General features: G+C 40.0%; 1 protein-coding gene across 1 annotated transcript in view; it reads right to left on the bottom strand.

Moving 5' to 3' along the window:
• The window catches only part of ADCY5 (adenylate cyclase 5), a 214962-nt gene that overhangs the window by 79911 nt on the left and 120520 nt on the right, over positions 1-14531 (bottom strand). The window contains exons 2-3 of the mRNA XM_086751047.1: positions 10331-10480; positions 4813-4934 (exon numbers count right to left, since the gene is read on the bottom strand). Coding sequence (XP_086607173.1) covers positions 4813-4934; positions 10331-10480 — 272 coding nt within the window. The remainder of the gene's footprint in view (positions 1-4812; positions 4935-10330; positions 10481-14531) is intronic.

Genomic DNA, 14531 nt, shown 5'->3' with positions numbered 1-14531 from the left:
TAAGTTGATGCGGCTGGTCTGAATCTCCTGACACTCAGCTGAAATGCAACTATTTGGTCAATCTTAAAGGGAGAATTTTTGGTCTTAGAATGTAACTAAATTAGAAAACTAATTTAAAGTGTTTTTCGTTTACAAAGCTGAAAGCAAGTGGACTGTTTCATTTTGGCAAATGGTTTAGTTCAAGTTGTCAAGATGTTTAAAAAATTGAGATCAGGTTAATGTTGTGATTCATAAGAATTACGTGAAGAGGAGAAGAGAGGAAACTGTTACTTTCACCACGCCTGGATGCCAGCCCTAAAATAAGCTTCTTGAAACAGTTCATCAAAGGAATTTCAATGACCAAGTCAGCCCTCATCCCTTCAGAGGACTTCAAGCCTTTTATAGCACAGAGATTACTATATTTGGCCAAACTTAGATAACGCTAAAGCCATTATCACTGCAGTGAGATACTATAAATAGCAATAGTAATGTAAAACATTTAAAATTCTGCCTGAGAAGCATGATAAATAAACAATATTATCTATGCGTATTTTAGGGTTTGTCTATCAGACATAATCTCATTCATGATAACGTGAACCATTTTAGTTACATAATTCACTTTGTTGTTTACCCAAAATTACTTGCATAGTCTTGGGAACTCCTTTCCTGATTGCGTTTGACAATAGACTTTATATTTAACACACACATATGTGGGAAAGGTCAAATCACGCTCTGAGGTTCTTGATTTGTCGAAGTTAATTCTCATTCAATAAATCAGGATGGGAAACAGCTTCATTCTCTGTTAAAAGGTTCTGTTCATTTGCATAAAAAGAAGAGGCTATTAACCCCAAACCTCTTCATCTTTGTTTCATCATCACCCTAAATTCTTCAGAAGAACATAATCCTGAAGCAAATTTTGCTGCCAAAAAATGACAGGAAATTATATTTTCATTGTGGATAAATCAGTCTCTGAACTTTACTTTCCATAACAATAAGCAGGAGATTATGAACTCACTCACAGGAAGTTCTGATAAGGCTCTAAAAAGATTTGCTTTTACCCATTCAGCTCAGAAAGACCACTCTATTTTGCATAAAAACATCATCTTTCCCTGAACAGAGAGCCCACTCTCTAAAAGAAGTGTAAAACAGTAAGAAACGTCATAAGGGGCAGAACTGCCCCTTATTAAAGGATCATGGCTGTGTTTTATAGACATACTACTGGCACCTCAGGAAGATGTCTTCTATACATAGGTTTTAAGTGGATTTGTTTCTTCTTAAAAAAAATGAAGTGTGTAACCTTTTTAAAAAGAAAAAAATGAAGCATGTAACCTAGTATCTAAAACTAAGCATATCACAGCAGAATTGGTCATTTAAAGATTCCTCATTTTGAAACAGAAAAAAACTTCACATAATTTTAGCATAACATTTTCTGCTAGTAGAGTACTTTGGGGTGGGTTTTTAACTAAAATCAGAGGTGGTCCCAAAAGCTCAGACCCAATCACCCCTGAAAATTAAAACAGTTAATCTTGTCTGCAACAGAATTTAGTAAACCACTTCTCCCACACAAAATGTCAAACCAGGCTAAGTGCATGAGGCTTTGCTCCTGCACCTCCTGAGTTCAAAGGACCAAAGTTAAATCCAGCTGGATGGAAACCTCCAGTGTCAGTGAGGCTCATTATTTCCACATTGACTGTCAAATCAGTGAGCAACCTCACCCTGAAGATCCAGTAAAAAATGAAGATCTCAGGCTCTAGGCATTACGATGGAAATAAAACTTTTTGATCAATAGCTAATGAAAATTCCCATCTATTATACTTTAATTTATAATCTACCTTTTTAACTAATCTGGGAGAGCGGGAAAACAGCATCGCTGGATACAGCTGATGGAGGTGGGAAACCCTCTGTGCAGACACACAGACCTTCCCACTTCTATGAACTGTGGAGGAAATGCTCCTGCTCATAAATCATCAACAGGAAGCCAGATTCAATGGCTGGGCACAGCACCCTTGCACCGACTTCACATACTTCTCAATTGCCTTGACACAATAACCTTTAGCTCATAAAAACTTAGATCTTATGACATTTTTGAATAGTGACAAAAACAAAACAAAATTGCTTGGAGTGTTCTCATCTCAAAGGCCTCCCCTTGAGCATTTCCCCACGAAAAGTAAAGACCATGCTTGCTTTTAGTAAGTCAGTTCATTAATCCACATCATTGAGATTATACCCCCCACCACCAGTGTGTTTCTGTGTGCATGTAAATGCTTCAAAATCATCTGCAGTCATTCCCACTAGAGGTGCTTTCAGTGCACCCAGGCAAGAGCAAAGGCTCCATGCTGAACTCCTAGTGTGAAATGAGTCATTTGTTCCAAACCATGTTTCCTTTTTTCAATATTTGTGCTTAGTTATTAATTTCCCTAAAGTACAAGAAGATGAGATGTTCCTAAGTTACCTTCTATTTGCTCTCAGTACATATACTATTTAATTCATCTTTCTTATCTCCCTTTTTCAGCCTTTTCCATGATCTCTGTGGGCTTTGATTTAGGACCTCATAGGCAAAGGCAACAAAGTCCATACTTTGAGGAAGATACCGTTTGTTTCCCCTTGTAAGATCTTTTGAGACCTCAGCCTCCCTTTGCACTGGAGACAGCCAGTACCTGCAAGGGCTTGATTCCTAACCGCTCATTACTGTGAGGAACAAAGTTAAAATTACTTTTTAGGCTGCAGAAGATAATCTATTATGGAAATGTTCGTATTATTCAATAAATACACAAGACATGAAAAGGAAGCTTCCTGTTAGCTACTCATCAGGACAGTCCAAGGAAGTGATTGGTGCATATATCCATTAATCTATGTGCATTTCATCTTTCATGTTACTTCACAGCATAACTGAAAGTCACAGCAAACTGTTTTCTCTTCCTATACTGAGTAATGAATAATTTTTTGTTGTATTTTTTGAGATCTCCATGTCTCCATGCCAGCCATTATCTTTGGCTATTTTTTTCCCATCATAATAATTCTATCATGTTCCCCTGTCCCTTTAAAATTGTTTATTTGCAAATTTAGTTTATTGTTATCTCAGTTTTGTTTATTTAGTGATATAGCTAAAACTTCAAACAAGTGTAATCTTAAAGAACTATTCATCTTTTCTAAGATCTGAATGTACTGACCAAGTTTCAAACCTGCAAATAATGACGTATAGAAATTGATGGGAAAGATTGTAATACCATACTGACTGGTCTCATGTTAGATATAACGAATTGCATCCAGTTTGAATGTCAAGCTGACCTTTCAGTACTGGAAAAAACGTAATTTAGCTATTAAGAAAATTGACAAACAGCATCTACCACAAGAAATTTACACACCTTCTTGAACAAGCCATTAAGGAAAAAATTAATTTAAGACACAAAACTTAATCCAATCTGGTGTAGCACACACACACTGCTGAGGGCTCTCTGGATGGCCTCTTCCCCTCACCTTCATCACCCTATGTATATTCTTTATTTTTCATCACTGAACTGTTATAGTCTTTGATATCTGATAATGTTTTTTGTCCTCAGTATTGCTAGTGGATCTTTGTCTTTTTCCTGAGTCACAACCAAAAATATGAAGGGTTGAACTGAAGCCCATCCAAGCCAGCACGTAGACTTGCCCTGATGTCAGTGAGTTTTATATCAGACTCTACATTCAACAGTGTGCAACCTCCTTCCAATTTTCTGCTTGTACATGCTATGTCTGTACATGCTTCAATGCTACGTCTTCAAACGCTTCAGAATTTCATGTGAATTTCACCACATCATCTCTTGGAGATTAAGCAGGGTGCAGTATATTAGAGACTTAAGAAATCCACTTTTGTTGAGCACCAAGTATCAGAAAATATAATTCACCAACACAATTAAAGCTACATATGAGAGAAGGCTGTGCAAGTAGTTCATAAGAAAACCTTTTATTGAAAGGGGAGCTGGAGAGGGGAAGAAAGGAGCTCTCTGTCCCCAGTCTCTGTGTCTCAGTAGAAGTATTTATAAACTGACAGAGCTATTACACTGTTCCAGAACCTGGCTTAGCAGAGACAAACGTGATCCTCAAAGAGGTCAGGTACAACAGCAGAACTAAAATGCATCGAAAGTAAGTTAAACTTAACTTTGTAACTCCATAAAGATATCAAACAACTAAAGCACTACTTTATTGCCTCTTCCCTGGGAAGTGGAAAAGGGGAACCTGGTGATGTTCAGAAGCTCATGGAGCTGGACTACCCCAGCAAAATGGACTGAGTTTGATTTTGTATGACTTGCCAGAGACTGGATATCTATTTCTTCTGCCCATCCAGATAGACCAAGGAGCAACACATCCCTGGGTGACTGAGCAGGTGCCAACGGCTGTCAGTAAAAGACAGCCTACTTGTAATTCCAAACTGGCAGATACCACTCCAGGTCATCTTAACCTCAGCTGGACTCTGCAATTCACCCCATCAGAAAGTGTTGCCAATCTTTAACTTGCACCCCATTATGGCTTATCCGAATGGTGCTTATCTGTCAAAAAGTAACTAAACCCAAATGTATCACCTTCTCAAAATCACCAAGACTCACTCCAGGAATGGAAAGGGGAAAAAAAGCCTAAGGAAAGAGACCGGTTAAAGTTGCTTCTCAAAGGAAGATGTTGCAGGAATGTGGCAATTCTCCCATCCTATAAACAAACTTTCAAACGTCACTGGTGACACTTTAGAATCTTTACACCTATTTTGGATTATGTGTCGCTGTCATCTTCGTCCCTGGGTGCCAAGTACTGGGAGGGTCCCTCCACCCCAGCAGCTGGGAGACGGGCTGCTGTTCTTACCTCACATTGTCATGCTTCTGGATGTAGATCTTATGAAACATCATATCTTCCTGTTTGGCATTAATGTCAGCTTTCATCTCCATGGCAACATGTCGAGGCAGTACAGAGAGCAGGAGACGCTCCTGTGGAGTCAGACAGATGAACCAATTAAAACACCTGCTGCCCAGTTAATAAACACACTTTGCTCCTTACTGGGGAGAAATGAGTCATCAGTTTGGTGAGAGATGAGTACAACCAAGCAAAACGGTCTCCATAAACCCAGCAGCTGATCCCCTAACAAGTCATACACAATTCTGTCCCAACCGCACAATAAAAATTCAATTATTTTAGAAGAAAAATTATTATTTTTCATTCCAGCTGCACTGGGCTTATGATTCATGGTTGCCAATTCTTGCAAATGAAGGACCCATGCAACTCAAAAAGTGCCTGTGCACCATTCTTGGAAGGACTCTGATAAATGGTACTGTCTGACCTCCCACACAGCCTCTTCACACCACCATGAAATCCTCCCTCACATAACACCAGATGATTGATACCCCACAACACCTTTGCGCACCATTTAAAATTCCTTCCTTTCCTATCTAATCATCTGAACACATTCCCCCAACAGGCACAAACCTGTTCTTAGCAGCTAAAAAGTCAATAGGAACGCCCCGATAAAACTAGCATGAAGTTAGCCCAACTGCACAATGCAGAATTACACTTATACACTTAAAACCACTATTAGTGCCCAATTGCATTAAGCCTTGTAAACCCACCCACTCACCTACAAGAGTATTTTCAATAACCATCTCTGTCATCAACAGTTCACAGCTCTCCACCCTCACTTGGCACTTTTATTTACTGATAATAGCTTGAGTGTGACTTTCATAACATTATTCTGTAAGTGGTTCTGTACATCGTTTTGCATGTTAGGCAAAAATTAGTTACATGAAAAAATGATGACTTTCTGGTAATTTTCCTAAAAACTCACCCAAAAGCCTGTGCTTGTTATTGTTCTAAATTTGGTGGCAATTTCATGCAGAAGCTATAGAATTTAAATCGACAGGTAATGTGCCCCAGGGATGCATTTGTGTATTTCAGGAATCACGCCTTAGAAATTCTGCCCAGATCTTCATTTTGTTCCCACTCACACCCCTCACAGTTCAAAATACGTTTTTGCTATGGGTGAAGAAGGTGGGGAGCATCTCCTTTGGGATCAGCTCTGCTGTGGTCCAACCTGCAGGCAGTGCTCTGGAATAGCTGAAGCATCCCAAAAGCTTGTGCTGCTCTCATCTTTATTTTTCTTTACCTGCAGTGAGAAGAGGGAAGAAAAGGGCCTGCCTTTCTGACGACACAATGTGGCGTAAATGAAGGTCCCTAACCTTATCTAATAGTTCATTAATTCTCAAAAACACAGGGAACAGCAGGGCTCAAACACAGTCCTGACTCAGAGGGGTCGGCAATCCTGTACTGCTCACATCACCAAACCTCTTGCCCATATTACAGTTATAGGCACATTCCTGGTTTCTAAATCCTCGTTGTAACTGAAAGTTCTCCATTTATTTCTTCCTCTAAGGAGAGAGAGGAACTCTGAGGGAACCGGAGGAAGATGAATTCACTGGTAATGTGCTCAGCATGCACTGAGATACATTTTATAGTCTGCAGCACTGCCCAGTATTTCCTTTCCCCCCCTTCAATGTGTACCTTAAAGAGATTGATTCTTGCCTTGAGTCTCTGAAGAGGTAGTAATAACATAGAAGATGATGTGTTGGAGGGATATCTATCTCCTCTGCTCAAAACTGCAGCAGTCCTGACAAGATACTTGTTTTATAAAGTACTCTCACCTTCACTAGCATCCCGCAGGTGCTAACAGTTACATACACAATTTTTTTTTTTTTAAAAAAAAGATCATGAATCATGCACAATGTCCTCAGGCTTCTCTCAGCTATTAGCCAACTCCTTGAGCGCAAAAGCACAACACATTTGTATGCCTTCCAGAGGAACTGGTGTATACACTGCTGTCATTTGCATATTATAATAGGCATCTTTGAATGTGTGAAAACTGCTATTTTACATGTGATTTTACACATCCTCTAAATAACTTGGAGCTTAATGGGAGGTTCAGGGGCACCCACAGGTTTGGAACATTCCCTGTAGGCGCACAAGAGTGGAGGGATTTTTTTTTAACTTGCTTGCCAAATAGGGACACATTCAGGGGACCGAGTTTCTCTCACTAGTACTCCAAGAGATTTTTACATACATTTCTGGGTAACTTTTGCTTGAGACCTCCCACCCCTACTCCTCCTAACACCATAAGACTTGGCAGATTAAATCACCAATATTTGCAAGACACTTGAGATCTCCAGTAGACGAACTACCACCGCTCTGAACTATCACCAATTGGGGAATAAGACTGGCTTCTCAAGTGGTACAAATGCATGTAGCACAACATTCCTTCATGCAGCAACTAATGAGGAAGTTGAGGCATGTTCCAGGCATTAGGGCATTATCTTTATTCTGTTTGTTGGGAGCATCACAATCACTGAAAATAACCTCTGAAGCTAACAGGAAGAGGCTGTAACAATTGCCTTTGTAAGCATAAGCCAAGTTAAAAGACCTTCAAAGCAACAAAATCCCTACTTTTTATTTCAAATGGAGCACAGAAATTAAAGTCTCCACTAGAGTACAATTTTCATTTTGCTGTAATGACTAGAAAGTACTGCAGCCCTCACTGTTAAATCACTTATTATGCACCAGCGAGGTGACTGGGACTACTGTTTTACAAGTATAACAAGGCAGCATTCTGACCTGACAAAAAAAGCAAGAGCAAATTCATATATAATTCTCACTTCAAAAGAAGATGCAAGCATAGATCCACTGAATTATACATTAAACAAATGCATCCCGAGGAGCACCAGTCGCTAGAATTGGCACAGATGAAAGAGTACAACACAGATCTACTCTGTTTACGTACGTACACATATATGTATCCGTGGGCACGCACATCCCTGCAATGACTCTGTACTACATAACAATTTTTACTATTTATGTCATACTCTCCCAAGATGACCTCAAAGCACTACAAATATTTAACGTCTTATGACTATCATAGAATCGTTACTGTTGGAAAAGACCTTTAAGACCATGAAGTCCAACTGTCAACCCAGAGTCACCATGCCTACTAAACTATGTCCTGAGGTGCCACATCTACACATTTTTTTAACACCTCCAGGGATGGAGACTCCACCATTTCCCTTGGCAGCCTGTTCTAATGCTTGATCACGCTTTCAGTAAAGACATTTTTCCTAATATCCATTCTAAACCTCCCCTGGCACTACTTGAGGCCATTTCCGTTATCCATTTGTCCTCAGGTTTAATAACACTTATTTTTCACCACAAGTTAAGTGATGGAGAGATGAAAAAGAGAAGGAGAGAGTAATTTTTCAGAGTCAAAAGATAAGCAGTGCTAGAAGTAAAACTGTGCAGTCCTTATAACCCATCTCTTATTCAGTTCCTAAGTATTTGCTCACTACAGATTGTGGAGAACACCCATTTTTTCATCCAAGAGTATTTTATTCTGGGCAAGCAACAGCGATTCCTGTTTTGGCTCATTTGGTTATCTCAAATAATGAAATCACAAGAAATCTCTCTCCCGCATTGGCCGTTCTGTATTTTTATTTACTTTTCTGCTAATTTTAGGTGCTGGTAGATGCTTAATAAAGGAAAAGAAACATTCCTTTGCCAGAGATAATCTCCCTACCTTTAATAGAGAACAACAGAGAGAAGCACCTGAAACAGGCAAGCAACGATAACCGTGTTGGGCTGTCCTTACCTCCACGCCTGTTTGGAGACCGGCTCTCCCAGATGTGGGCTGAGCTGCCCTTATTTGTGTCTGCTGTCACCTCAAGATTATCTCAATGCATTATGCATAGAGATGCATCTGAACTGAACCTGGATATCAATGTCACTGCAGGCTGTAGCAGCAAATAATCTTATTAGGAGTCCCCAGCTGCCAGGACCCACAGTTACTGCTGGAAGTACTAGAGTATTCCACTACTAGGGAAGTAGCAGGGTACTGCTAAGTCACTGGCTTTGACCCATGTTTTTCCAACGTCCTGGCTTTCTTCTGTACGGTATAGTATACATACTTTGCGGGGAGGGGGAGAAGAAAAAGGCATAAAGCCAGGGCATTTGTCAGGGCTTTTTTCATTAACTACTTCTGACATAGAAGCTCCTAAATCCAGAAGAGCACAAGCACTTAAGCCATGCTGCTAAGGCAGTCTCTCAGCAGGGAGGACCAAGTTGTAACCAGTAAGTAGAACGGGGGACTCTCTTGGCTCAATCCTTTCCTCCATTTCAAGGTGTGGAAGGAGGAGCAGCTGCCCGTTTCATCCTTCTGAGACTACATTCAGTACAAAGGAAAAAGGAGCCTTGAGCATGAATCTCGTTTTCACACATACACTATCAAAATAAAGCACGTGTACATGTTATTTCACAGTAAGGGTTAAGCAGTAAGTATGTCAGCCAGAAGTACCTCATGAAACACTGCCAAAAGACAAATCCCTGGCTGCAGATGGGCTGAGACATGAGGGAAAATTAAGCTGTGTTGCCACAGAGATGCAAAGACACTCCAGTTGATTCATTCCCCTGACCTCTTCCCCAAACCCACAACCAAGCTCTGAGACATCTCCCAAGGCAGGAGTGGAAGCCCCGTTTCATGATTCATTTCAAATTGGACTGGACAGCTCACTGCAAGATGTAGTGGAGGGCAGAGATGGGTATTAGCAAGGGAATAGTCAAGCTGCCCCAAAAGGTCTTCTGTATCTAATTCTGAGCACACAAGAGATTTGTTGCAAGAGAACCCACGAATGAATTAGGGGATCAGAGACATTCGGTACCTTTGACAACTAGGCTGTATGCTGGCAGCAACAGGTCTTTTTATAGCAAAAAGCACATTGAAGCTGGTGACAAATCTTACTTTTTGAACAAATACAATTCACTTGAGGGCTATAAGGTATACAGAGGTGTGTAAGCGGACAGGAACCTTTGGGAAGGGCAGGAGGAGGACCCTCTTTGGAGACTTCAAGGGACAGTATATTCTGTGGACCAGTTTTGATCTTTAATTTCTGAAACATGCCTTACACCTATCTGCTGGCAGTGGCTTTGCTGACAAACACACCATCCTCTGACCTTACAAAGAGTGTCAATCTGAAGCCCATGTGTTGTACCTGCATTCAACACATGGGTGCAAAAAAACCTATGCAGACTTTCTGCATACTGTGTAACTTGATTCCACAGAGCATAGACCACAGGATTGATTGATGTCTGTGGAGAAGTCCATCAGGGTATTGGGGAAGAAATACTCCCCCGAGCTCTCTTTCAAGCCTTTAAAAATCCTGCCCTCTACAATCAGCCTATTCTTGCTTGGATTAGTCAAGAAGCAAGATGTCTGTAAATCGCATCCTACAGGAACAATTTGCATGCTAATTCTGCTCCAGCAATTTCATTTTTTTTTATTTCCCACTCTTTCTCTTACCTGCTGCTGGTTTTCCCTTTGAGAATGCAGCCTGGCTTGTATGCATTCCCTGGTCTCCTGGAAAGCCTGTCTTTGGGACACCTCTGCTGGGTAGTGGGTACATACGCCTACAATGTTTGTACAGGAGAAGATGAGAACATTGGAGACCAGCTGCAACAAAAGAAAAAAAGACAGACAAAAATACTTGGTTACACTTTGGAATCCTGCCATCAGCAACAAAGCACCAGCCAGAACCCAGCCCCTTCCACAACTCCTTAATCCAAGCAACGCTTAAACCTCAAACTCTTAATTCCACTGTGTTTTACCTCTCTAGTCTATAAAATATAAGACTTCCATATATGGCCTCAAATATACGTTCTTAACACTGTGTATTACTTCACTGGTAAAAAATACGATTCCACTGGTAATTCTGTATCTTGGAACAACTGTGACAAAAATCTATCTAATGCATCATTGCTCTGTCAGCTAAGAGTCAGCTAAGACTTGTGCAAACAGATCTGACAGAAGAACACAAATATTTCCATGTTTGTGTACCTACATATCTGGCTTGAAAATATATCAAAGATACATTAAACTATTATTTTGACATAGTGCTTAAAATACTGAAGGGAAAACATTGGTATTCACAGGGTTTAAGAGCAATTGAAATATTTTTTTAATCTAGTTCCAACTCAGAGTTTTATGTTACTAGATTTAAAAAAAATATGTTTTTTACATTTCTGTGAACATGACTACAGAAATAGTTGTTAAGTCTGAAACATATTTGGACTGGACAAGCATGAAGGAAAAGCTACATCACTCTTCTGGTTCCATGTGGGTTATGTTTTGTGAGGAAGCAGTCATAAAACGTTTGCTGAAAACTAGTCTTACAACCTTTTATTTCCCAACTACTTTTTTTTTTATTAAAAAGGAAAAAAAAAATCCATGCCCATTGATGGCATTTGGTTCACGGAAAATGTTCTGATGGTATCATGTAAACACTTCCCTTGACAGAGGTCAGTCACAGTATAACTTCTTGAGAGTCGCACAAGCTGTACTGGACCGTCCTTTGAGGACAGGCTTACTTGAAACACCTCTCAGGACTCCCCAAACCAACTGGGTCACTGCAAAAGAAGCCGCCCCCTGTTTCAAACATGGACCAACATCCCAAAGAGTAACAACCTCTCTGAGAAACCCCACTGGGATTACTCTGACTCTTTGACTACATCCACGTGCTAATGACAGCCACAATTATTTTATTAACAACTCTGCCTTGAAACAGGATTTAGGCAGAAACCCCTCATCTTTCAGCTCAAAATAAGCAACACCTTAGGGTACGGCCAGCTGGGGGACTTCTCCCTGTGGAAGGCTGCCAGCAGATGGCAACACTCCAACTTCCCAAGGTACTGCATCAAAATGCTGCGTCTTGGGCTACATCCCTGCAGTGAGGTCCCACACTTATGTGTCATACTACAGTACGATAACTTGCAGCTTATAGATACCCACTGGTGATTACCATCAATGCCCGCTATATGTATTTGCAGATAACTGGTTTCCAAAGTGGAAACTGTTCTCACCCTCTACAGACTGCACCTCCCATCCAAAGGGTGCGCACTTCGGAGAGACATAGGGCTATCGGAGGTGCACATCACACACATGAATGTGAAATAAGCCCTGATCCTAAACTCACACATTCCCTTCACAATTATACTCTCACTCAGCTTTTTCTAAGGCTGGCTGGATCCTGCCAGATCAAAGATCCTCCATCTCTCCTCCAAGATAAAACCAACTTTCTTCCAAGACACCAGCCAACTTTCACCCAGATCCTGCCTAGCTACCCTAACCCAGTGATGTATTCAATGGGTATTTGATTGTATTTTTTTACTGATAATGATAATTTTTAAGGAGAAACAATACTTCCTCCTCCTCAGTATAAAAAAAACCCCCAAAACACTAGTATTTATTATAATGAAGAAACAGCCTAAAAAGAGAGCAGAAATAGGGTTTTCCTAGGAGTTACTCTGATTCCTGTTCCACGGATGCATTGATTGCGACTCAGTCTGTGAACAACACTTATACAAGTTCAGTATGGTTACTATGGGCTGAAAGGTGTTAACACTGAATCTTAATAGGAAACACTTAATGTTTAATTAATTAATTAATATAAAATTTAATGTTAACACTAAACATGCATCTTTTCATGGTCAGATTACAGCAAGACTCCCAAATCCTCTCTATTGGAGCTCTTCAGTTGCATAGTAAGTGGAAAATTTGTCAGGGTATAAAAAACAGCATAAGCACGCATCGTGTATCTGAAATGGATAAACCTGAGAGCAGAGAAGATTTTAAGGAAATGTTCTTTTTTAATCCCAAGAACCTGAGACTTCATTTCATTTACAGTCAATAGTGCAAACTCAAAACTCCCCAAAACTCAACTCTTGCACCAAGAACAGGAGACAACATGTGGTTTCGTAGGCAACATACCAGGAGTTAACTGAGCAGAAAAGAGGAACACTTGAGTCCTGAAAACAAGCTGGTTTTGGGTTTATCTCAGTGACAACAAAAAGTCCCCCCAGTGGGGCCCACTTATCATTGTCAAGATGTTGTAAATAGCCAAGTTGTACAGTCCAAGGCACGTGATCCATATTATGCATTGAGACCAACATTGTCCATGGGGAGTAAAAAAAACATCATCAGACTTGACATTATTGATAACGTTTGTGGAACACAAAGCAATTTAACTTTTCAGCACTCACTGATGTCATTTTACAAAAACCCAAGAGACTTCTCCAGCTGATTTACAAGACAGACTCAGATGACCATGCTTCATCAAGTAGGAATAAAAACAATATCGCAATGTAATTTTTAAGTAGCAAGGGACAGCATCCATATTTATTCTGTTAAGCAGAAGCTCATTTAAATCAAGTATGGAGTCATAAACTGGAAGAGGGTAGATTTAGATTAGATAGAAGGAAGAAATTTTTACTGTAAGGGTGGTGAGGCATTGGAACAAGTTGCCCAGAGAAGCTATGGGTGCCTCATCCCTGGAAGTGTTCAAGGCCAGGTTGGATGGGGCTTTGAGCGACCTGATCTAGTGGAAGATGTCCCTGCCCACAGCAAGGGGGTTGGAACGGGATGATCTTTAAGGTCCCATCCAAGCCAAACCATTCTATGATTCTATGATCTTTGCAACACCCTGAAACATAAACGGAGAAATTACAGTGTAATGTTGAAATTATCAAAGATTTGCAGAGATTTAAAACTGAAGCTCCTACTATTTCCAGCAAGTTAATAACATTCATTATGTGAGCAAGAGCTTTTTGTTCAATATCTGTTCACAATCATTTTCTTCACAAGTGTTTAAAATGTATTAAAAGCAATAAAAGAAAAAAAAAAGCTTTCTAATCTCATTAATTTTTTTCACAGTCCTCGGTCTTAATAAAATAAATTTATATCTTGTTTGCCAAATGATACTACTCGCTTATCAGCTTCCTCACCATTTTGCTATGGTAACCAGCTTCAGTCCCAGGAGGAAAGAGATGATGTAGATATTAAAAAAAAATATTCCCTAAGCTCCATGCCCTGAAAAGTAAAAACATATTATAGCAACTATTTCAGACAATCTGTGCTTGAAGAGCTGTTCAAGGCAATGGGAAAATATAGTTGTCTATTTTGTAGTTGATTGCCTTCCCCTGCCTAGCTAGAGATTTAGACTAAGAAGATCCCTACTCTTCTCATTTTGGAAACGAATAGTTTATAAAAGACTACTTCACTTACATACAATTCCTAGATAAGCTATTAAATCTGCCTGCAGTATTGCCATATTTGAGTATTTCATAAACTAACAGGTTTACTCTTACAGCATCTGTGTGTGGCAGAGCAGTGCTATTATCCTGCTGTTACCGAGGCGGAGTTCTTCAAAGGTAATGCAATACCTAAGGAAAAGCTCTGTGCTATGTGGGGTTTTCAAAAACCACTGCAGCGTCTTCGTTCCACTGAAATAATAGATCAGTCAATCTCAGACAACAAAACAGACCATACAGTTCCTAGCCACTCTGATTTCATTGCATAAATAGTGCACTGCAACGCTTTTGTTGAATCTCTTGCAGGAAACTGTTTTCAATACTTTTTCCCTTGGTGACTGAAGGAAAGAAAGAGAGAGATGGAAACAGTTTAGTTCCACGTGTTCTAGGAGTTATGAAAACCTGGTATTACAAAATCA

The sequence above is a fragment of the Chlamydotis macqueenii genome, chromosome 6, assembly GCF_036417535.1.
Source record: "Chlamydotis macqueenii isolate bChlMac1 chromosome 6, bChlMac1.mat, whole genome shotgun sequence".
NCBI classification, from domain to species: domain Eukaryota; kingdom Metazoa; phylum Chordata; class Aves; order Otidiformes; family Otididae; genus Chlamydotis; species Chlamydotis macqueenii.
This window is presented reverse-complemented; position numbering and strand designations above follow the sequence as displayed.